The sequence below is a fragment of the Dama dama genome, chromosome 7 (assembly GCF_033118175.1).
Source record: "Dama dama isolate Ldn47 chromosome 7, ASM3311817v1, whole genome shotgun sequence".
Classification (NCBI taxonomy): Eukaryota; Metazoa; Chordata; class Mammalia; order Artiodactyla; family Cervidae; genus Dama; species Dama dama.
Genome location: NC_083687.1, coordinates 42,692,548 through 42,716,971, shown reverse-complemented (window position 1 = coordinate 42,716,971; position 24,424 = coordinate 42,692,548). Strand labels below are relative to the sequence as shown.

Here is a 24,424-nt window from a genome sequence, read left to right as displayed (position 1 = left end):
TTCTGGGTTCTATTGGTTCCATAGAAGTTCTCCAGGGGTTTTAAACACTGTGAACCACAATTAACATTTTAATCAGCTCAGAGAGTGTTTCATTGTTTTTATTTTATATATTTGGGTTCCCTGTGTTTGTCTTGCTTGACCTAGAAAGTCTTAAGGTCTCTTGGAGTTCTAAAGTCATGTAGTTCTGTAAATTCCTCATGCTGTTAGCTCACCCAGAGGTAGCCTGGGGTGTCCAATTCTGTGTTCTTGTTAATTGTTGTTATTTAGGGTTGTTTCCAAATTTGCTGGCGTACTGAGTGCAGCACTTTTACAGCATCATCTTTTAGGATTTAAAATAGCTCAGCTGGAATTCTATCACCTCCACTCACTCGGTTGGTGGTGATACTTCCTAAGGCCCAGTTGACGTCATACTCTAGGGTGTCTGGCTCTCAGTGAGTGATCACACCATCATAGTTAATTGAGAAGAAAGGAAACCTGGAGAAAACCCTAAGCCACCAATTGGCTGAAAGTTGATTCAGGGATTGGTTCCTTGTCTTCTCCCGTTTTTATACTTTTGTCCCCTTGGCTGTCTGATGGCCTCAGATCCGGCTCCTCCTTGTGTTCAGGTGTGGGGCTCTCCCATCACTCACCTTTGTTCCTCCCGGAGTAGTTCCTGATCATGAACTGTATTCTTTCTATCCAAGGCAGGGAACGTGGTGACGGGAGAGATGGTAGAAGAGCTTATTCTTTCTGGAGCAGATATCATCAAAGTGGGAGTTGGACCAGGTAAGACTTGCTGGGAGCACAGCGGAGGGTGTGTTGTTGGAGAGGATTGGGGTGTAGCACTTGGGGGGACCAGAGATGCCCAGAAGGGACCTCAGGAATGATCCAGCCACAGGTTTAAAGCACATTTCTTTTGGAAGTATTGTTGAGCTTCTGATCAGAAGAGGCTCCTGATTAGAAATATCACTGAGCTGCTTTCTGATGCCTCTGGGAATTTCTGAATGAACTGGAATGTGGTTCAATTCAAATAAGGTCTTGGTTTCAGAATATTCCTGTGGAAGAAAAGAATGAGAGCTCATGAGTGATCCCATTTACCTTGAAGAGAAAGGTGAGGGATGAAGAGCGCACAGGGACAGTTAATGGATGTGAATGACTCCAGTTTATGTGAATGTTTGAGGGACCCCAAACATTGCAAATAAGCATGCAGCTGAGGCCACGTTTGAACTTGATTCATGGCCCAGGCAGTTATCACCTTTGGCTCTTCAGCTGATACATATCCATCTCAGATTTTGCTGCATCCTCCCAGGCCTTCTCTCCCAGGACCGCCAGTGGCATTCTGAGTAGAGGAATAAGGTGGCACCTTTCTACCCTCTTCTGGGCAGATCTATTTCTCTCGGGGACACTTGATGCTGACTTTCCCTTTTGGCCAGACAGGTGCATGAGCTTCAATATTAAGCTTCTTCATGTTAAATATGAGCTTCTTCATATTAAAAATTCTCCTTGCACATCCATGATTAACCAAACACTAAAATGGGAGAGGAGGAAAAGAGGTATACATTTTCATCTGGGAATAGAAAAACAGCAAAGCTTTTTTTTTTTTTTTTTTAACAAATACCATGCTCTCAGAAGACACTACCAAAAAAGGAAGCAAACCATAATCTAATATGAGAGGGAGGCAGAAAAGATGGTTGTGTTGTGACCTGGCACAGTCGTCAGCCTTCAGGGACCAGGATCAGCAGGAAGAGACTCTTAGGGAAGGCGAGCCCTGTAGGCTTGTAAAAGGCCCTAAGCATTTCAAAAAATAATAATTTTATCTATTTTTGGCTGTGCTGGGTGTTCATTGCTGTGCAGGCTTTTCTCACATTTTGGTAGACGGAGGCTACTCTCTAGTTGTGGTGCAGGGGCTTCTCATCGTGGTGGCTTTTCTTACAGAGAAGAGATTCCAGGCACGTGGGCTCAGTAGTTAAGGGCTCCCGGGCTCTAGAGCTCAGGCTCAATAGTTGAGTCACATGGGCTGAGTTGCTCCACAACATGTGGGATCTTCCTGGACCGGGGATCAAACTTGTGTCTCCTGCCTTGGCAGGTGGATTCTTTACTACTGAGCTCCACCAGGGAGGCCCAGGCCCCAAGCTTTTAACACACAGCGAGGTTCTCAAGGGTGGGCTTTTGATATTGCCACTCACCCAACAGTCTCTAATAGTCTGAGCAAGAGGAAAGAGAGCTGTGGTCTTTACTGAGTGTCTGTTGTTATTAGAAACTCGGTGCTTAAGGCCTGTTCTTGCTTACAGGGCACTGTCCTCCACTTAGAATGGGCTGTAACAGACCAGGCTTGTGATGGAGTCAAGTAGGCTAACAGTGTTAGACCAGGAAGACTCTTTCTCTCCCTTCAAAGTAGAGCACGCACCAATCACCTATTTCACCACATAAATGTATTGAGTGTCTCCTAGCTGCCGTAGAGCTGGGTGGGTGCTGTACATACAGGGTGTGAGGTGTGTAAACCATCTTCTTGTTCCTCAGGGCTGTTCTCCATGTAATCTTGAGTATCCAGCTGCCCTTGCTTCCTTCCCATATGTCCTCTATGTACACAGTCTCTTTCCCCCGAAGATTTATTGTACTTCTGCTGTCAATGTGTGCCTCCCAGGCTGTCTGTTTAGAACAGAGGTGACCAAAGGGAGTAAGAAGCTCTCTTTGAGCCTGATGTATTGGAGTCATTTCTATAAACTGATTGGAGATGATGTTTACATTTCATGAACTCTTGAGCATAAAAACAGTGGACTTTGGCCATCTAGATGACAGCATTAAATAAGGTTCATCATGGAACAACTCCTGGGACCTGGGGAAAAAAAGCATTAAAACTGTGCCCCATGGCCACTGGGGCTGGGAGGAAGTGGGTACCCAGTTTCTCCTTTCAACTTGGGGGTTCATCAGGACCACTCCCCCACCTTGTCCCTCACCCGTGCAGAGCTCCAGGCCCTGCAGCTGAGTCCCTGCCCGCCCTTGAGGATCTGGCAGTGGAGTGGGAAAGGAGAAAGGCCGATTCTGAACCAGAGCCAGAGGTTGTAAAGCTCCAGCTGTGCCTCGCACAGTGCGTGTCTGGGGCAGGGGTGCCTTGGCCGGGAGGGAAGCTTCACAGCCCTCAGGGAGCGAGTGGCCGTGTTGTGAGGATGGACAGAAGGAGATGGCTCCTCCCTGCACCTGGATGCGGGAGAACGCGGCTCCCCTGGTCCCGGTGTCCCTGCCAGAACCAGGCCTCCAAGTATATATATAGCCTTGACTCTCGACCTGTCGGGAGAGGTTTGTGGGCAGCTGGGAAGCCACTAGTGATGGTGGGGAAAAGGAGAGGAGGCAGAGGCTTTATGCAAGTCTGGTGCGAGTGGAGGAGTTCACGCTCAGCTTTTACACTGGCTCATAGGCGACACCTCCAGACAGGCAGGAGCAACGGAGTGAGTGAGTGACTGGTGAAGCGTGGAGACAGAGATGTGACTCATTCATTCTTGAGTTCAGGCATTCTTTCAGTGACTATTTATAGCGGCCTTATTATGCACAAAGGTCTGTTCTCAGCGCTGGATCCACAAACAATGAATATCCATGGAGCTTACCCTCCAGCAGAGAAAACAGATCCTCAGTTCTTACACAAATAATGACTTAAATGCTCTTTTTGAAATGAGCCGCTGTGACGAACAACGTTCCTGAGGCAGTGACATTGAAGATGAAGCCTGGGAGATGAGATAGGCTTGGGCAGACCAGGGGGTTGGAGCAGAGGGGAGCGCTTGGGAGACAGAACATCACATACAGGGGTTCCCCGAGGTGGGAGGAAAGGAAAGGTCAGCGAGGCTGGGGGGTGCCAAGTGGGGCGGGCAGAGAGAAGAGGGGACAGGCGGGTAGACAGTCCAGAGCTTGAGCTGGCTGGCTTCGGAGCAGGCGCTGGTCTGCTGGGAGGGAAGGGGAAGCTTGGGCACGGAGACGTGCTGGAGAGGCCCGTCTGATTCGGCCTGGACCTAACTGGGCTGATGCACTGCAGACAGTGAACTAGGACTGGAGTTGACCATGGGGAGGGCAGAGGTCAGGGGGAATGAAGGCATTGGGGTGGCTGGTTTGAGTTCTTCAGTGGAAGCTGACCTCAGAGGCCGGGCTGGACAGGGTGAGAGATGGACCAGGAAAGGGTGAGGACCAGGAGGCTGGCGTGTGTAGAGGCAGAGCCGAGGCAGAGGGCGGCTGTGAGCATGCCCTGGGTGCCGGGCCCCTTTGCTCAGCGGCTGACTGGAGGCCGGGCAGTCTTCATCCCCTCATGTCATTTCATCTCCATCACAGCCCCATGAGGTCAGTGCTTTCATCTCCACTTTTTAAGCGAGGCACTGAGGCTTAGAGAAGTGAGTCATTTGACAGAAGTTGAAGGTCAAGGAGGCTCAAGGCCGTGGGAGGTGTCTGAAGGTCCCTTGTGGTTGTGTGGGAAGTGAGGGAAGGTGGTGGGAAGGAGTAGAGTTGAAGGTTGGGAGCTGATGTCATGGAGAGTGACGGTGACCGGTGTAGGGGGGCGTGTCCTGGACCTGAGCAGATGAGGGTGATGCGAACTGTAAGGGATCAGTGGCCAGGATGGTGGTTATAGCCACCTCCGCTGAGCTGCGGGGGCCACCCCGCCCCAGGCCCGGCCTGCCTCCACCCAGCGCCCCCCCGCCTCCGCCCCCAAGAAATGGGGGTACGGCTGCGTGATGGGAGAGGAGGCTCATTGTGTCGAGTCCTGCTCAGTCTTAACCATCTCTCTCTGGGGTCCCCCTCCTCCTCCATCCAGGTTCCGTGTGTACCACCCGCACCAAGACGGGGGTGGGCTACCCCCAGCTGAGCGCCGTGATCGAGTGCGCAGACTCGGCCCATGGCCTGAAGGGGCACATCATCTCGGTAGGTGTCCGAGGGGGGTTGAGGGGGGGTGTTTCCAGGAGGCCCTTGCTCCCCGGCTGCCCTTCACCTCGTTGGTGACCCTGTGGTCTTGGGAGCCAGCTGGGGACCATACTCGCAGCGTTTGGTGACACTCAACAGAGGTACAGGCCCTGCTTCCTGGGGACTGCGGAGAAGGGGGCGGCTCCTTGGTCAGTAACTACTCTGTAGTCAGTAATGGCTGGAGGTGGTGCGTATCATGATGGGATACATGGGGAGCTTTGAGAAAATGAGAGGGTCACGTGTTCTCTTGCTAGGGCTCGCTGTAACAAAGTGCCCCTTATTGGATGACGCACAAGCTGGAATCAAGATTGCCAGGAGAAATATCAATAACCTCAGATATACAGATGACACCACCCTTATGGCAGAAAGCGAAGAAGAATTCAAGAGCCTCTTGATGAAAGTGAAAGAGGAGAGTGAAAAAGTTGGCTGAAAGCTCAACATTCAGAAAACTAAGATCATGGCATCTGGCCCCATCACTTCATGGCAAATAGATGGGGAAACAGTGGCTGACTTTATTTTTTTGGGCTCCAAAATCACTGCTGATGGTGACTGCAGCCATGAAATTAAAAGACACTCCTTGGAAGGAAAGTTATGACCAACCTAGACAGCATATTAAAAAGCAGAGACATTACTTTGTCAATAAACGTCCGTCTAGTCAAGGCAATGGTTTTTCCAGTAGTCATGTATGGATGTGAGAGTTGGACTATAAAGAAAGCTGAGTGCTGAGGAATTGATGCTTTTGAACTGTGGTGTTGGAGAAGACCCTTGAAAATCCCCTGGACAGTAAGGAGATCCAACCAGTCCATTCTAAGGGAAATCGGTCCTGAATATTCATTGAAAGGACTGTTGCTGAAGCTGAAACTCCAATAGTTTGGCCATCTGATGTGAAGAACTGACTCATTGGACAAGACCCTGATGCTGGGAAAGATTGAAGGCGCGAGGAGAAGGGGAAGACAGAGGATGAGATGGTTAGATAGCATCACCAACTCAATGGACATGAGTTTGAGTAAACCCTGAGAGTTGGTGATGGACAGGGAGGTCTGGCGTGCTGCAGTCCACGGGGTCGCAAAGAGTTGGACAGGATTGAGTGACTGAACTGAACAAATAAGAGAAGTATATTGTCTCACTCTTCTGGAGGTCAGAGGTCCAAGATCAATATGTCAGTAGGGCCACGAAGCCTCCAGGGAAACCCCCGTTCCAGCCTCCAGAGTTTATGGTAGTTGCTCGGCTAAGGACACCAGAGCTCCAGTTTTCACAGGGCATCCTCCCCGCATGCACGTCTGCCTTTGTGTCCAGATTTCTCCTTTTTATAAGAACATCAGTCGTATGGGACTAGAGCCCGCCCTTCTCCAAGGCGACCTCACCTTAGCTTCTCACATCTGCAGAGCTGTCAGTGCTCTGGCCAGTCACTGGTTTCTGTAATCAGCATGGGTTCGGTGCAATGCTGGGGGCAGAAGTTAGATTATGCGGGTGGAGGGGTATATGGATGGAGGTGAAGAGAGTCAGTGATCTAACAGCACTGTTATGGAGCTCCTGAAAGGACAACACCCCAGTACTCAGCAACTAAATATTACAGATTGAATGTGTGTCAACTTAACCCTCAGTTTATCTGTCATTCTTCTCTACCTTTATCGACATGACCATCATTCAAGTAGTCATCACATCTGTCTCCTTCTAGGTGAGATGCCCAGAACAGGCAGAACTTGTCAGATATGGCTTGATGGACTTGGACAGAGCTATGGCTTCAGCTTATGTGGGTGATATATATATAAAATAAGTCTCTCAGTCGTGTCCTCCTCTTCGCAACCCTATGGTCTGTACAGTCCATGGAATTCTCCAGGCCAGAATAGTGGATTCGGTAGCCTTTGCCTTCTCCGGGGTATCTTCTCAACTCAGGGATTGAACCCAGGTCTCCCACATTGCAGGCAGATTCTTTACCAGCCGAGCCATAAAGGAAGCCCATATATATCCTATAAACATTTGAATTATATATATTTAATAATATATATCTAAATTCTGAACTTTTGGCATGTTTTTAGTGGTGCTACAACAATGGACTCAAATATAGTAAATTAAATCTTCAGTCCTTTTCACTTGTTGGGTTGCTAAGTCAAGCTCTCACATTAAATAATTGACAGGTTATTTTGGTAAAAAAAAAAAAAATGGATGTAGTAAATTAACATTCTGGTGGAATGATCTGTTATTGGTTTTGGTTCAGCATTGAAACTAGTGAGATTCGATTTCTGGACCTGCTTTGAGGACATAATTTGTTGTTGTTCAATAGCTCAGTTGTGTCTGACTCTTTGCTACCCCATGGACTACAGCACAACAGGCTTCCCTGTCCTTCACTGTCCCCTGGAGTTGCTGAAACTTATGTTCGTTGAGTCGATGATGCCATCCATCCATCTCGTCCTCTGTTGCCTCTTTCTCTTCTTTCCCAGCATCAGGGACTTTTCCAGTGAGCTGGCTCTTTGCATCAGGTGGCCAAAGTATTGGAGCTTCGGCATCAGTCCTTCCAATGAATATTCAGGACTGATTTCCTTTAGGATGGATTGGTTGGATCTCCTTGGAGTCCAAGGGATTCTCAAGAGTCTTCTCCAACACTACAGTTCAAAAGCATCAATTCTTCAGTGCTCAGCTTTCTTTATGGTCCAACTCTCACATCCACACATGACTACTGGAAAAACCATAGCTTTGACTAGACGGACCTTTCTTGGCAAAGTAATGTCTCTGCTTTTTAATATACTGTCTAGGTTAGTCATAACTTTTCTTCCAAGGAGCAAGCGTCTTTTAATTTCATGGCTGTAGTCACCATTGGCAGTGATTTTGGAGCCCCCCAAAATAAACCTTGTTACTGTTTCCATTATTTCCCCATCTATTTGCCATGAAGTGATGGGACCGGATGCCATAATCTTTGTCTTTTGAATGTTGAGTTTTAAATCAGCTTTTTTACTCTCCTCTTTGACTTTCAACAAGAGGTTGTTGAGTTCCTCTTCGATTTCTGCCATAAGGGTGGTGTCATCTGCATATCTGAGGTTATTGATATTTCTCTCAGCAGTCTTGATTCAAGCTTGTGCTTCATGCAGCCTGGCATTTCACATGATTTACTCTACATATAAATTAAATAAGCAGGGTGACAATATACACTCTTGACGTACTCCCTTCCCCATTTGGTACAGTCTATTGTTCCATGTCTGGTTCTAACTTGCTTGACCTGCATACAGATTTCTCAGGAGGCAGGTAAGGTGGCCTGGTATTCCCATCTCTTGAAGAATTTTCTACAGTTTGTTGTGATCCACACAAAGACTTGAGCATAGTCAATGAAGCAGGTGTTTTTCTATAATTCTCTTGCTTTTTCCATGATCCAGCGTGTGTTAGCAATTTGATCTTTGTTTCCTCTGCCTTTTCTAAATCCAGCTTGCACAACTGGAAGTTCTCGGTTCATGGACTGTTGAAGCCTAGCTTGGAGAAAGTGAGCATTACTTTGCTAACATGTGAGATGAGTGCAATTGTGTGGTAGTTTGAGCATTCTTTGGCATCCCTTTCTTTGGGATTAGAATGAAAACTGACCTTTTCCAGTTCTGTGGCCACTGCTGAGTTTTCCAAATTTGCTGGCATATTGAGTGCAGCACTTTTACAGCATCATTTTTTAGGCTTTGAAATAGCTCAGCTAGAATTCCATCATCTGTATTAGCTTTGTTCATAGTAATGCCTCCAAAGACCCACTTGACTTCAGACTCCAGGATGTCTGGCTCTAGATGAGTGATCACACCACCATGGTTATCTGGGTCATGAAGACCTTTTTTGTATAGTTCTTCTGTGTATTCTTGCCACCTCTTCTTAATATCTTCTGCTTCTGTTAGGTCCATACTGTTTCTGTCCTTTATTGTGCCCATCTTTGCATGAAATGTTCCTTTTGTATCTCTAATTTTCTTGAAGAGATCTCTAGTCTTTCCCATTCTATTGTTTTCCTCTATTTCTTTGCATTGTTCACTTAAAGCTTTCTTATCTCTCCTTGCTATTCTTTGGAACTCTTCATTCAAATGGGTGTATCTTTCCTTTTCTCCTTTGCCTTTCCCTTCTCTTCTTTTCTCAGCTATTTGTAAGGCCTCCTCAGACAACCTTTTTGCCTTTGTGCATTTCTTTTTCTTAGGGATGTTTTTGATCACCACCTCCCATACAGTGCTATGAACCTCCACCCATAGTTCTTCAGGCACTCTGTCTATCAGATCTAATCCCTTAAATCTCTTTGTCACTTCCACTGTATAATCATAAGGGATTTGATTTAGGTCATACCAGAATAGCGGTTTTCTCTACTGTCTTCAATTTAAGTCTGAATTTTGCAATAGAAAATTTGTGATCTGAGCCACAGTCAGCTCCCAGTCTTGTTTTTGCTGACTGTATAGAGCCTCTCCATTTTCGGCTGCAAAGAATATAATCAATCTGATTTCGGTATTGAGGGTATAATAATATACTTTAAAAATCCCTATGAGCACACAATCTCTTTCAAATTTTACTACAGCATCTGAGCCTTGCTGCTAGTGCTTCCCCCCACATGACTTGATAAACTGAAATGAAGATCTGGGTCTTTGATTCGCGGTCCCACACTCACTTCCTGTGTTCCTTCTGGTTTCTCATCCAGGCTTTCCATCCATCCATTCATTCAGTTAGTTCATATTCATTGAGCATCTACTGTGTGCTGGGGCTGGAATAAATGACCGAAGATTTATCGGGTGCTGACAGAGTTCTTTCCCAGGTGGTGCTAGTGATAAAGAACCCGCCTGCCAATGCAGGAGGCATAAGAGATGCAGCTTCGATCCCTCGGTTGGGAAGGTCGCTTGGAGAAGGGCATGGCAACCCACTCCAGTATTCTTGCCTGGTGGGCTACAGTCCATAGGGGCACAGAGAGTCAGACATGACTGAAATGACTTAGCACGCATGCACGACAGTTCTAAGGTCTTCAGCTCAGTATCTTTCTCTTTTAGCTTTTGCCCCAGTGAACAAATTAAGCCCCATTTATTGAACAGCTTGTGTATAAAAGGCTGACATAGAGCCATCATCCTACATTTATGGAGTGAGTTGATTGACATCATTGGAGTTACCAAACAGTGCAGTCCTCCAATGTGGTTCTTGAACACTCACCATAGCCGCCTCTTGGGCTGGTTGTGTGACAGTCACCAGGGAAGCTTTTCACCGTACACATTCCTGGCCCCCATTCTGTTTAATTAAAAAAAAGTGTTTATTGAAGTACACTTGATTTATAATGTTGTGTTTCTGTTGTACAGCATAGCCACATGTATACATATATCCCCTCTTCCTTCCTGCATAGGTCACCACAGAGCATTGAGTAGGATTCCTTGCTCTATACAGTAGGTTCTCACTAGTTACCTATTTTATGCATAATAGTGTATAAATGTCAATCCCAATCTCCCAATCCATTTCACCCTCTCCTTTCCCCCTTGGTCTCCCTACATTTGTTCTCTACATCTGTGACTATTTCTGCTTTGCAAATAAGTTCGTCTGTACCATTTTTCTATATTCCACATATATGTGTTAAGATATGATATTTGATTTTCCCTTCTGACTTACTTCATTCTGTATACAGGTCCATCTGTGTCTCTGCAAATGGCACAATTTCATTCCATTTTATGGCCGAGTAATATTCCATTGTGTGTGTGATTGTGCATATGTACCACATCTTCTTTATCCATTCATCTGTCGATGGACATTTAGATTGCTTCCATGTCCTGGTATTGTAAATAGTGCTGAAATGAACATTGGGGTGCATGTATCTTTTTGAGTTATGGTTTTCTCTGGTATGTGTCCAGGAATGGGATTGCTGGATCATATGGTAGCTCTATTTTTAGATTTTTGAGGAATTCCCATACTGTTCTCCATAGTGCATGTATCAGTTTACATTCCCTCAATCCTGGTGAATGAGACTGTTCATAGTTTGACCCCTAGAGCACCATATGTAATTAGTCATAATTCTCCACTCACCATCAAGAGTCTTAAATAACAATTTAGACCTTATATATATTCCTTCAATGACTACCATTTCTAAATTGGTAGAGGTCAAATTAATGAAGTGTTACTATGGACTTACTCTGAGATCCCATACTTGTGTCTTTCCGGAAATTTTACACTTGCTTAGTTTACAGGATTTTGCAGGGGGAGCAGGGGTGGAGGCTGTGTTTGCACCACAAGTCACTCTGAAAATCAACTGGGGATCTCCTTACCCAGCACTCTCTAATTTATAGCTTATGTCATCTGTTCTCTAAGTGTGTGCCCAGACCAGCAGTACCAGTATCAGCTGCGAACTTGTGAGAAGTTCTCAGGCCTCATCTCAGACCTAGTGAATGAGAAGCCCTGAAGGTGAAATTAACAAGCCCTCCGAGTAATCTGGGTCTGTTCTTAAGCTTGAGAGACACTGGCTTCTAGAGTCAGGCTCAGCACACACAGGCTGGGTCCATGTGCCAGAGCCATCTTTTGACACCCACAAAACAGTTTCTCTGAGTTTGTCAGGGACAGTGCCAGCCCAGGCTGGTGGTCCTGATGCTCTGAGGTTCTTATTTTTCCATGGGTGGCCAGAGCTTTCCTAGATAGGGTTAGAAGTTCAATTTGTAACCAGCAGAGACCCCATGAAGTTCACAGACTTACATGGGTTCTGCATCCCTGACTTCAGGTCATTCCTCTGATCAGCTAAGTATCTTGTGGTTCAGAGCAGCTGTTTTTCTTGCTGTCCATTTGTCTAATGGAGTTTCACAAACAGGTTTCCCCACTTGCCAAGAGACCTAAACCCAGTGGAAACCTGTCAGTTGTATGGATCCTGCCACTTTGTCCGGCTTCCTTCCAGCTGCCTCATACTCTCATTGCTGAATTTGCACATCTTTGCTACTGCAGTTCAGAAGGAAGCTGTCAGGGGGTTGGCCACACCCAAGAGGCTGGACTTGAACTGAGTTTCTATTTATTGTGATCCATGTGGGCTTCTGAAAGGCAGAGGGCTAAGAAATCCAAGACACCCCCTGGGATAGGTGAAGAGTAAGGTGTGACCAATTCATTTTGTCTTGTCACCTGCTGGGGATGTGACGCAAAGGAGAGCATTTTAAAGGTAGAAACAGCTTTCGAGGTCATGATGGCTGTCAGGTATTGAACATCTATCTTCTGGGCACGGTATACCTATAATCTCTAATCCCTGGAACCGTCTAGGTATGAGGTAGCTATTATCTTCTTTGGACAGGTGTGTTAGTCAGGGTTCTCCAGAGAAACAGAATCAGTAGGGTGGGTGTGTGTGTGTGTGTGTGCACATGTGAGTTTAGATAGAAGTAGATGTATTATAAGGAAATAAATTGGTTCATGTGACGATAGGACTGAAAAAAATCACAAGATCTGTAGGGTGAGTTGGCAAGCTGCAGACCTAGGAGGGCTGACTGTGTGGTTCCAGTCTTGAGTTCCAAGATCCGAGAACCAGGGAGAGCCGTGTTTCTGTGGGAGTCAGTGGCACAACTCTAAGGCAGTCATTGAGGAAGAATCCTCTCCCTTGGGGAAGTCTCAGCCTTTTTGTGCCATTCAAGCCTTCAGGTGATTAGGTGAGGCCCACCCACATGCGGGGGGGGGGGGGAGCAGTCTGCTTTACTGATTTGCATATTAATCTCATCCACAAAGGGCTTCCCAGGTGGTGCCGGTGGTAAAGAATCTGCCTGCCAGTGTAAGAGACATGGGTTCAATCCCTGGGTTGGGAAGATCCCCTGGAGAAGGGCATGGCAATCCACTCCAGTATTCTTAACATGGAGAACCCCATGGACAGAGGAGCCTGGTAGGCTACAGTCCATAGGATTGCCAGGAGTTGGGACACGGCTGAAGCGACTTAGCATGCCCACACTCTTATCCCCAAAACACCCTCTCAGAAACACCCAGGACAATTTTTGGCCAAATGCCACTCTATAGCCCAGTCAAGTTGACATATAACATCATCATACCTGGTGAGGAGACTGAAGCTTTGAGACCTTAGTGATTTTCTCAACATCACGCTGCTGGTGGAGGGCAAAGCCAGCTCTGAAACTGAGGCCTGTTCACCTCCTGTGTTCCACGCCTTCCCTTGATCACCCTCATTTAGAAAATGTGGAGACTCGGAGGGTGAGGGCTCGCTGAAGTCAACAAGAATGCAGGGTTGGCCCAGCATTCCCGGTCCGCCCCTTTCCGACCCCAGTGCTTTGGGGGAAGCTTCAGCTTAATCTGTGCTTATGGCTCGGCCTTTCCCCTCAGGGCTCCGAAGCCTGTGTTCCAGTGAAGAGATCAGAGTCAGGACCGGGTGAACCCTGAGGAAGGTGAGGGATTTGAACAACCAGATGAGTTCACTGTCCATACCCAAAATAGTTTGGACTCTGTAGTGCTTCCCAGGACCTAAAAAAAAAAAAGTCCTGTGATGAGGTTGGCTGGAATCACTGTTGTCTCTCTACTCAGGGCCAAAATTTTAACCATTGTATTTGATAAAGACCTATAGAGCAGGCTTCTCCAGTTTGAGGAGAGAATGATAGAGGTGGGGCTGATTCAGAGTAACCCCCAACCCCTGGCTCATCTCTACCCAGTCAGTAGGGCTCTCGTCCACTCCCTGACCTTCCACAAAGAGGGATCCATTGATCCGCAGATTTCTTATTTTGTTGATTTAATGCATTAGCTTAGGAATGGTTAGTTTAGGAATGGTCACACCATTATCTGAAAAGATCTAAACAAAGTCATTCAAAAAATTTAATTTTTTTGAGGCTTGAAAAATCCCTCAACCAAATACGTTTAGCCTAGTAAAAGAAATAAAAAGGAAATAAAGACGAGAAATGCCATCTTTTAAAAAAACCTTATTAAAGCATAGTTGATCTACAGTGTGTTAATTTCTGCTGGACTGCAAAGTGATTCAGTTACACACACATATATATACTTTTCCATTATGATGTATTGCAGGATATTGAATATGGTTCCCTGTGCTATACAGTAGGACACTGTTGTTTACCCATTTTACATACAATAGTTAGCATCTGCTAATCCCAAACTTCCATTCTCTCCTCCCTTCAACCCCTCCCTCTTGGCAAGCACAAGACGTCTGGTTCTCTATGTCTGTGAGCCTGTTTCTGTTTTGTAGATAAGGTCGTTTGTGCCATATTTTAGATTCCATATATAAATGATACTGTATTTGTCTTTTAAAAAAATAACCTATTTCGGGCTGTCCTGGGTCTTTGTTGCTGCGCGGGCTTTTCTCTAGCTGTGGCAAGCAGGGGCCACTCTCTAGCTGCGGCGTGCAGACGGCTCATTGCGGTGACTTCTCTTGTAGGGCGTGGGCTCCAAGGTGCGCAGGCTCAGTAGCTGCGGCTCCCGGGCTCTAGAGCGCAGGCGCAGTACTTGTGGTGCACGGACGGGCTTAGTTGCTCCACAGCGTGTGGGATCTTCCTGGATCCAGGATTGTACCCGTGCCCCTGCAGTGGCAGATGGATTCTTTCCCGCTGAGCCACCAGGGAAGCCCCTGTCTTTCTCTTTTTGACTTGCTTCATTTGGCATGATAATCTGTAGGTCCATTCATGTTGCTGCAAATGACATGATTTCGTTCTTTTTAAGGCTGCATAATATTCCTCTGTGTGTGTGCGTGTGTATGTAGAGAGAGCTTTATCCATTCATATGTCAAAGGACAGTTTAGGTTGTTTCCATGTCTTGGGTATTGTGACTGGTGCTGCTGTGAACATAGAGGTGTGTGTTTCTTTTAAAATTAGTTTGGTCTGGATAGATGCCCAGGAGTGGGACCAGCTGGATCACATGGCAACTCTATTTTTAGTTTTTTGAGGAACCTCCATGCTCCATACTCTTCCATAGTGGCTGCACTAATTTACATTCCCACCAACAGTGTAGCAGAGTTCTTTTCTTCACACCCTCTCTATCATTTGTCATTTGTAGACTTTTTAATGATGTCCATTCTGACTGGTGCGAGGGGTACCTCATTGTACTTTTGATTGCATTTCTCTAATAACTAGAGATGATGAGCATCTTTTCATGTCCCTATTGACCATCAGTATGTCTTCTTTGGAGAAATGTCTATTTAGGCCTTTTGCCCATTTTTTGATGGGATTGTTTGTTTGTTTTTGAGTTGTGTGAACTGTTTGTATATTTAGAAAATTAAGCTCTTGTCAGTTGTATCATTTGCAAATATTTTCTCCCAGTCCATAGGTTGTCTTTTTGTTATGATTATGGTTTCCTTTGCTGTGCAAAAGCTTAAAAGCTTGATTAGGTCCCATTTCTCTATTTTTGCTTCTATAGAAATGCCATCTTAAGATAACCACTGCTAATGTTTTGATATGTATGCTTCTAGACATTTTTAGAGTTTCCTCTTAACTAGGGTTCTAATCTCATTCATCCATTATTATAGCTGTGTGACCTTGAACAAGTCACTCCACCTTTCTGAGCCTCCCTCTTTGTTTTTCCCCACCTACAAAATATCAGCCTCTGGTACTTGTGGTGTTTGAATAGAAAAATGAAATTTGTAAGAACCCCTTGTTCATAGTTGGTGCTTGATTTAGTCCCCTCTGTCCACTGCATGCTTGTTTTCACTGCCTCTTCTTTTAGGGCTGGGCAGGTATTTTTAAGAAGAGATCATGCTGACAGTTCACAGATTGAATCACCACTCATGTCATGTGATACCCTTTCTACTTAAATACTTCAACACTCTTGGAAAACAAGTAACCCTTGAAATATTTGCATGTTGTTTTGTTTCCCTGCAAGTTTGTGTGTTCATGTATGAAAGTAAATACATGTCTCTGCCTCCTGAGAACATGAAGGATGCTTTGACCCTCCTTTGGAGCTTACCTGTAAATGTAGTTGCGGGCAGACTCCTTTGCCCTAAGGCGTCATGTGATGTTGGGTTGCACTGGGTTAAACTGTAGTCCTGCCTTTTGGCTGTGCATTGCCTGTTTCATAAATCGCACCCTGGCACAGTGAGTAGACGAGGTGCTATGTATGATTTCCTCTCCAAAGCACATCATGAAGTCCTATTAACTGTGGACATCTTGACATCTGTGTACATCCTGGGAGGAGAAGAGCTTGTTCTCTGGGGGTCCCTAGAGTGCAGGCTTTCTGAGTCAGGCCTCATCACTGACCACACAGGTGTGACATTTGCAGAAGCCTGCATGAGCAGTCACAAACTATTCACAAGTGAATTAAGACTTAAGAATACGCTTTTGTGTGTGTGTGTGCAGGTGTGTGCACATCTTTTAAGTCAGACCCTGCTAGGGACCTTTTTATTGGAAGCATGAGTTTATTTAACGTTCTTTTTTTCTGGCCATACTGTATGGCATATGGGATATTAGTTCCCCACCCAGGGATCAAACCCATGGCTTGGGAGTCTTGACCATTAGACTGCCAAGGCCAGCCCCTATTTATTCTTTTGAGGTTATAAGTTTGAAACCCTACTGTGGAGAACTGGTTTTGAAAAAAAGATAAAGCAATTTAAAAATAATTGGCAAGTCAAGTGAAGGGCATAGAGGGGTTGCACCTTTGAAAGAGAAAGTTAAAAAAAAAAATAAAAAAAGAGAAAGTAAAAATATGTGGGAAATTTGAAGCACCGGCCGGACACATGGCTGTGTATGTGACTGTATTCACATGAAGGCTATGGCCACATCCCTTTTATGGAGAGCCTGCCTCTGAAATAAATCCTTGCTTGTGACTCCATGGTCCTCTGGGGTCAGGAAAGCCAGACATGAGTGATGCACTTGATGGAGGAGGTAATTGCAGTCAGTAAATATATCATAAAAACAAGAAATTGAATCCCCACCCCTGCCTTTTGATCAGAATTGCAATGAAGCAGTGTTTGAGATTCAACCAGTCCATCCTAAAGGAAATCAGTCCTGAATATTCATTGGAAGGACTGATGCTGAAGCTGAAACTTCAATACTTTGGCCACCTGATACAAATAACTGACTCATTTGAAAAGACCTTGATGTTGGGAAAGATTGAAGGCAGGAGGAGAAGGGGACGACGGAGGATGAGATTGTTGGGTGGCATCACCAATGCGATGAACATGAGTTTGAGTAGGCTGTGGGAGCTGACGATGGACAGGAGGCCTGGCGTGCTGCAGTCCATGAGGCTGCAAAGAGCTGGACACAACTGAGCAACTGAACTGAGTGTTTGAGGTCTAGCTCCTGGAAGGACAGGCTTAAAAGCAGATCGGAAAAGGAGGACTGAGTCACAGGGACCCACGTCCTCAGTTAGAGACGCTGTTTGTAAAGTTATTCCTCTCAGTTCCACGGAGATGCCCTCCACCTTCCTGCCATCACCACATGGGTAGCTCGGGTGGCCTGGGTCTTCTGCATCCTTCCCAAAGTGTGTCCCCTCTCCTGGGGACAGGCACTTCCCTCCAAGACCGGCCCTGGGCTCTGTCACGTTGCATCTGAGCACTGACCTGGATTCCCAGGGCCGCTGCTTCTCTGCCTTTCTCTGTTGGGTGGGCGGCTACCCCAGGCCACGTGGCTGGCCTTTTCCTCCTCGGACCTCACACAGGCCACACTGCCAACAGCAGGTAGCAGCCTGGTTATTCTGTGCCTCTCGGGCTTGTAAGCAAACCCAGTAGGTCCTTGTCCTGTGGTTTTTGTACTGGGTCCCAGGTGTTGGAACATAACCCCCACAGCCAGACTATGCCGGCAGCCCACCGTGACGGGCACTGAACCAGTGCAGGGCGCTCTGTGGGTCACGTGGGTGTCGGGAGCCTATGTTTGACTTGAAGGAAACTGGGGACCTTACAAGAAAGTGACCAGGAGACACAAGGCTTGAAATATAAAAGAGCAAATTCAGTGTCCTTTGTGGCTCATAAAATACTTGTGCTCTTGTGCTAAATAAATCTCACTTCATGCCGGACAGCGGGGAGAGGTGATGACTGAATGATAGTTACATGGGGGATGGCCAGTGGCCAGGCATGTTGTACAGGGGCTGGTGGAGATGAGGTCCAGCTCCCCGATCCTGCCTGCTCAGTGGTTCCTGCATCCTAAGTGGAGTACTGATGCCCGGTGGGGGAGCGGGGGTCTACTGGCCTGAAACATGACTGACGGGGCCTGGGAATGGCAGGTGCAGTGGTGAGGGTATTAGCACAAGTTGGAGTGCCTGATGCAGAAAGGCCAAACAAACTGAAACATTGGAGTTTGGAGCAGAGAAAGGTTAATTGCAGGGCCATGCAAAGAGACAGTGGCTCATGCCCTTAAAAAACCCTAAGCTCCTGGGAGGGTTTTGGCAAAGCACTTTTAAAAAGCCAGCTTGGGGTGTGGGGGGCGGAGATTGCAGGGTCACGTGATCAGCTTGTGCACAATTATCTGATTGGTTGATGGTGAGGGAACAGGGTGATGTCACAGGGGTTTATGTTATCAGTCCTTAGGTTCCAGGAGGCCTGGGGCTGTGTGCTTATGGTCATCAGATATTAATAGAGTAGTTAACATCTTCTGTTTGGTGGTGGGTTTTCATATCTGCAAAGCAACTCAATTGTGCATCAAATAGGGGCTTTTTTGGTGGCTCAGATCGTAAAAGATCTGCCTGCAATGTAAGGGACCTGGGGTCAATCCCTGGGTCAGGAGATCCCCTGGAGAAGGGAATGGCAGCCCACTCCAATATTCTTGCCTGGAGAATTTCATGGCCAAGAGGAGCCTGGCAGGCTACAGTTCTCGGGGTCACAAAGAGTTGGACACGACTGAGCAACTAACACTTTCACTTTTCACTTTCATATCTGCAAAGCAACTCAGGAACTGTGCATCAAATGCTATTATCTAGGTACTTCAGAGAGGAGCTTGAGCAGACAACACAGGGGAAGGCCTGTCTCCCAGGAAGGGCCCCATGGGGTCCTGCTGGGTTGCAGTTCCTCTCTTTTTTTTCTGATACTCCTCAGTCTTGAGGAGAACAAGTTTTTGAACAAGAAAAGGAATAAAAGTTCAGAGAAGGAGGTTAATCATAAACTTGACAGAGGTACCAGCACGGTCTGGCTTCCTTACAAGAGTGTTGGGCCCGGGCTCTGCTGATTGTGTGCTTGTCTGCAGGTGAGGTGGATGGAGGGGGCTAGGCCAGCAGATACCATCTCATTCCCCCGGCGGAGGTGGGGGGGTGCGGGGAATGGCCTGGCCCAGCTCCCACTGACCTCCTCTCTTTGCTCTTCCCCTTTTTGAAGGACGGAGGCTGCACGTGTCCAGGAGATGTCGCCAAAGCCTTTGGTAAGAGGCCGTGGAGGGGAGGGAGCGTGCAGGGAGTGGGGAGCTCCCTGCGGGGGTGCCGGGGGGGAGGGGGCAGACACATTGGGAGAGGATGGGGCCAATCCTGAGTTTCCTCTCGCTGGATCTCAGCCTCTGATTGGCCCACATCCTGGCATCGTTTGGTTCTAGCTGGTGGCAGAGAAGGCTCAGGGGACTCATTGGAAGAGGACTGTACCAGGTCTGATGCCCCCCAAAACTTCAGCGAGCGGGTGTTCGGAGCCTAACCTGGGGTTAATATCCCCAGGGAGGGACTGAACTCCCAGCCGCAGTTTCACAAGCCAGATGCTGAGGAGCCTGTTTCCCACTAGGGGGCAGCAGCGTCCGGCTGCGGTCTGGTGGGGCTGGACCACGAGGCCTGGCTGGCCAGGTGTTTTCTTGGGAAGGCACTGGGTCATCTAGCGTCTCTGCAGGCTGCGCCCCATGCCCGTCACTGAACCTCTGCCAACTGCGGTCCACAGCTGTGAGGTGTACCAGCCGGAGGCAGCCGCTCCCTCCTTTCCTGATGCCAGGACCGGGTTTGCTGCTGGTTTATTTTTTCTTTTTCGCTGGAGGGAACTTTTCTGCCTTGGGCACCCCTCAGAGAAGCCGCCGGCCCCTCCTCTGACCCGTAAGCGGTGACATCCCCTCCTGTCCTTTATCGCTGTTTCGGTTTGGCCTGTAGAACGTCTTAAGTTCATTTTTTAAATTATTTTTTCTAAATATTAAGATAATTCTAAATTTTTAGAATTTCATCTAAATATTTAGGTAATTCTAAACTATCTAAAATGGTGTTTTTTTTAATTGTTTTTTCGAACGCTGCTCATGACAGTACAGGGCAGTGTTCTTAGCAGCTAGGTTTTGTAGCAACCCTGGAGAACGTGCAGGGGCCGGAGGCCCCCAGAGGCGAGGTAAGGGTCCCGCACTCGGGGGGCGGAGTCGGGATTCCTGCTCCACTGGTCTGTTCACTCGCCTCTTATAATAAAGATCACAGCAGCCAAGGACGTTTCTACTGTGGGGTTTTCAGCCGCAGGGACTGAACACTGAGGGGTGTTCTGTCTCGGGCTCCCCTCTAACAGTGCATACGGACACCCTGTGCAGAGTGGTCTCTGGACTCAGGCTCTGAAGGTGTGCCCGCACCCCCCACCCCCATTCCAGGAAATGTAGCCATGCCTTCGTACGGAGAGGGACCACTTTGGGAAAAAATGCTGGTTGGGAAAGGACACAGGAAGGAGCATTCAGAAAGGGACGTGATTGGAAGCCTGAGTGGTGGTCATCAGGAGGCCTGACCGGACACCAGTTGTCCCTGCCCCCTTATCATCCTGGCAGGGGGACCGAGGAGCCGGCATTTGTGTTGGGGACCCTGCAGGGAAGCCGTCGCTGCTTGCTGCCAAGTCGAGAGGCCCTGTGTCTTGCTTGCCTGATTGCCAGGCCCAGGGTCCAGCCCTGTAGAGTCGGCTTTCCGAGGTGCTGGACAGAAAGGCCTGGAACACCTGATGCACACCTCGAAGTCCTCTTACAGATATTTAAGCGACCAGCTGGAAGCAGTCAAGGCCACTTTTTAGGGGAGTCTGTGCTTGCTGCTTCTGATCCTTCATCCTGGTTGTGTAACACTTCTGTACCCTGATATCCTCCGATTCTGAATGTAAACCCTCAGTAGGACTGGTCAGGATGGCGAACGGTGACTATTTCTGTTTCTTCCATGTATGCCTTCTACTTTCCTGACAACTAGTCACGCCACCTCTGCCGTGTGCTGTGATAAACACTGAGGACAGAGCAGTGAGCCAGCCCTGGTCCTACCGCTCTTGGTTTGGATCCAACATAACCTCCAAAGGCAGCTGCAACACCCCAGTCTCCTCTGTACCTGTCCTGGAAGTTTCATGTCATTCGGTGATTTATATGGGGTGGTGTTTACTCTGGAAGTCAAATGTTTATCACAACAGAGGTGTGAGTCGAGTTTTACAGGGTATATCTATAGATAGATGTGTGTATATGTGTTTGATGTCCACAGACATACACGTGTTTACACACAAATGCACACACATATACATATATGTAGGAACGGATTTCTCTCCTTCATGCCCAAGCTCTCGGGGAGGAAGTTCTGTCTGTTCTGAGGTCCCTTTACGTCTATACAGAGTGTGAGTGTGCTGAGACCTTCATGTAGATCAGATGCCCAATGGGGACATGGCGGAGGACTTACTGCATTAAGTATGAGATTGGAAAACACGCTGAGCTGCTGCTCACTTCTAATGTTCCCCTGATTTTAACAGAGTTAGACCTGTGGACGTTGGTCATAGGAAGTCAACAATAACCATTAAGGATTTCCCAGTGTACTAGTCACCAAGCTTCATTCAGTAGGCTGTGTTGCTCAGAATGTCTGGTGCCTGTCTGCCTTTAACTTTTTTTCCTGAGTGGGGAAGTTGGGCTTTTTCTCGCTATAACCAGGAGGAGAGAGAGGGAATTGGCAGTACTTGCATCTTTCTGGAGCTGACTTTTCCCTGATCCTTTTCTCTGCTGCTTCTTTTGTCCCCACTTTGGGGTGCAGGAGCTGGAGCAGATTTTGTCATGCTGGGAGGAATGTTTTCGGGCCATACTGAGTGTGCCGGAGAGGTGATCGAGAGGAATGGACAGAAGCTCAAGCTGTTCTATGGGATGAGCTCAGAGACGGCAATGAAGAAACACTCAGGAGGGGTCGCGGAGTATAGGTATGTGGGGGTGGGATGGGGAGTGGGTACAGCACCATCACTGGTGAGGTTACATTCCCTTGATTCTTATAGAAGTGGGATGGAAGTAGGTCTCAAAGAGTGCAAGTTTGTTTATATTATTGTGGCTTCCCTTGTAGCTCAGCTGGTAAAGAGTCCACCTGCAATGCAGGAGACCCTGATTTGATTCCTGGGTTGGGAAGATCCCCTAGAGAAGGGATAGGCTACCCACTCCAGGATTCTTAAACTACCCTTGTGGCTCAACTGGTAAAGAATCCACCTGTAATGTGGGAGACCTGGGGGATGGAAGTAGGTCTCAAAGAATACAAGTCTCTTTATATTATGGTACCATGGGAAAGGCCTGGGAAACATTTTTAAAATTAAGATATTTAATTAAATAACTGTATGGCTTACATTTTTTTAATTGAGGTATAGTTGATTTACAACATTGTTAGTTTCAGGTGTATGGCAAAGTGATTCAGTTGTATATCCGTATACATTTTTTTTCAGATTCTTTTTCCTTATAGGTTACTGCAAAATATTGAGTAGCGTTCCCTCTGCTATACAGTAGGTCCTTCTTGGTTATCTACTGTAAACATAGCAGTGTGTACATGTCAATGCCAGACTCTGAGTCTGTCCCCCATCTTCCTTCCTGGTAACTGTAAGTTTATTCATAAATTCATTTGTATAATTCTTTTTAGATTGTGCATAGAAGCCGTATCATATGATATTTGTCTTTCTCTGACTTCTTAGTAGGTCTATCTATGTTGCTACAAATGGCATTATTTCATTTTTAATGGCTGAGTAATATTCCACTATGTACATGTTATATATGTACCACATATTCTTTACCCATTTATCTGTTAATGGACATTTAGGATGCTTCCATGTCCTGCCTATTGTTAACAGAGCTGCAGTGAACACAGGGGTACATGTATCCTTTAGAACCATGTTTTTCCCCAGATATATGTCCAGGAGTGGGGCTGGAGCATATGGTAGCTCCATGTTTAGTTTCCTAAGGAGTCTCCTTACTGTTTCCGTAGTGGGTGTACTAGTTTACATTCCCACCAACAGTTAGGAGGGTTCTCTTTTCTCCACACCCCTTCTAGCATTTACTCTTTGTAGACTTTTTGATCATGGCCATTATGACTGATGTGAGGTGATCTCTAATATTGAGCCACAAGAGCTATTTGTAAATTTTGGAGAATTGTAATCCCTTGCTAGTTGCCATCATTTGCAAATAATTTCTTCCATTCTGTGGGTTGTGTTTTCATTTTGATTATGGTTTCCCTTGCTGTGCAAAAACTTTTTTGAGTTTAATTAGGTCTCATTTATTTTTATTCCTGTTGCTCTAGGAGATGGATCAAAAGATACTGTTGTGATTTATGTCAAAGAGTTTTACCTATGTTTTCCTCTGAGTTTCATAGTATCAGGTCTTATATTTAGGTCTTAAATCCATTTTGAGTTTCTTTTTGTGTATTATGTTAAAGAATGTTCTGGTTTTTTTGTTTGTTTGTTTGTTTGTTTTTACATTTTGCTGTCCAGTTTTCCCAGCCCCATTTATTGAAGAGGCTGCCTTTTCTCCATTTAGAGTCTTGCCTCCTTTGTCATAGATTAATTGACCATAGGTGTGTGGATTTATTTCTGAGCTTGCTGTCCTGTTTCATTTGCCTACATTTGTTTTTGTGCCAGTACCATATTGTTTAGATAACTGTAGCTTTGTATATAGTATAGTCTGAAGTCAGGGGGCCTGGTTCCTCCAGCTTCACTTTTCTTTCTCAAGATCACTTTGGCTATTTGGAATCTTTTGTGTCTCCATACAAATTGTAAGAATTTTTTTTGTTGTTCTGTGAAAAATGCCATTGCTAATTTGATAGAGATTGCATTGAATGTGTAGACTGCATTGGGTAGTATAATCATTTTGACAATATTCTTCCAATCCAAGAACGTGGTTTCTTTCCATGTATTTATGTCATCTTTGATTAGAAAACCCATCTTGACCTCTTTCAAAACAGCCATAATTTTTATCCAACTAGCATTGGCAGTGTTTGGGGTCGAGTTGGAAGTGGAATTAGGGGTATGTGTGAGTACTTATGACTCTTGTTCAGCCAGCCCTGGAGGGGACCAGCTTAGGCTTCCAGGGGGTTAGGCCGGAATGTCCCAGCCTTGTCCTGAGAGAACACCTGTGGGGCCTGGCATGAGTCAGGTGGAAGGATGGGTCTCCCACTGCATGTGAGATGGGGTGGGTGAGACCCCCTCACGGAGGTCACACCTTTTGGGAAGAATGCCCTGTGTCACCTGCAGCAGCTCCCATAGGACTCGCCCTTGCCTACAGGCTTGGACAGTTGACACAGGCAGCATTTGTAGGCATTTAATCGTATCAGTCTGCAGAAGGGATGCTCACGTCTGCTTATCTGTTCCACTTCTGTTTTAATTGTATGTACGTGTGTTTGGAGAACGTTGTGGCAGAACTTACTCACCACTTCGCCCTGCTCCGTAGAGTCTGCCATTGCTTCTCATCAGAGTTGGCAGTGATGACAAGCCGCGGCACGTGGACAGGACAGGAGC

General features: G+C 46.6%; 1 protein-coding gene across 5 annotated transcripts in view; it reads left to right on the top strand.

The window, feature by feature from the left end:
• The window catches only part of GMPR (guanosine monophosphate reductase), a 57,487-nt gene that overhangs the window by 28,882 nt on the left and 4,181 nt on the right, over window positions 1-24,424 (top strand). For 3 of the 5 annotated variants that reach the window (XR_009693641.1, XM_061147581.1, XM_061147580.1), the window contains 4 exons: window positions 684-765; window positions 4,772-4,878; window positions 19,094-19,136; window positions 21,700-21,859. Coding sequence is in view for 3 of the 5 variants with exons in the window: in XM_061147581.1 (XP_061003564.1) it covers window positions 684-765; window positions 4,772-4,878; window positions 19,094-19,136; window positions 21,700-21,859 (392 nt within the window). In the remaining 2 variants the exon portion in view is untranslated. Of the gene's footprint in view, window positions 1-683; window positions 766-4,771; window positions 4,879-19,093; window positions 19,137-21,699; window positions 21,860-22,383; window positions 22,518-24,424 lie in introns of all 5 variants that reach the window. The other 2 variants (XR_009693640.1, XM_061147582.1) reach the window with 2 other exon arrangements.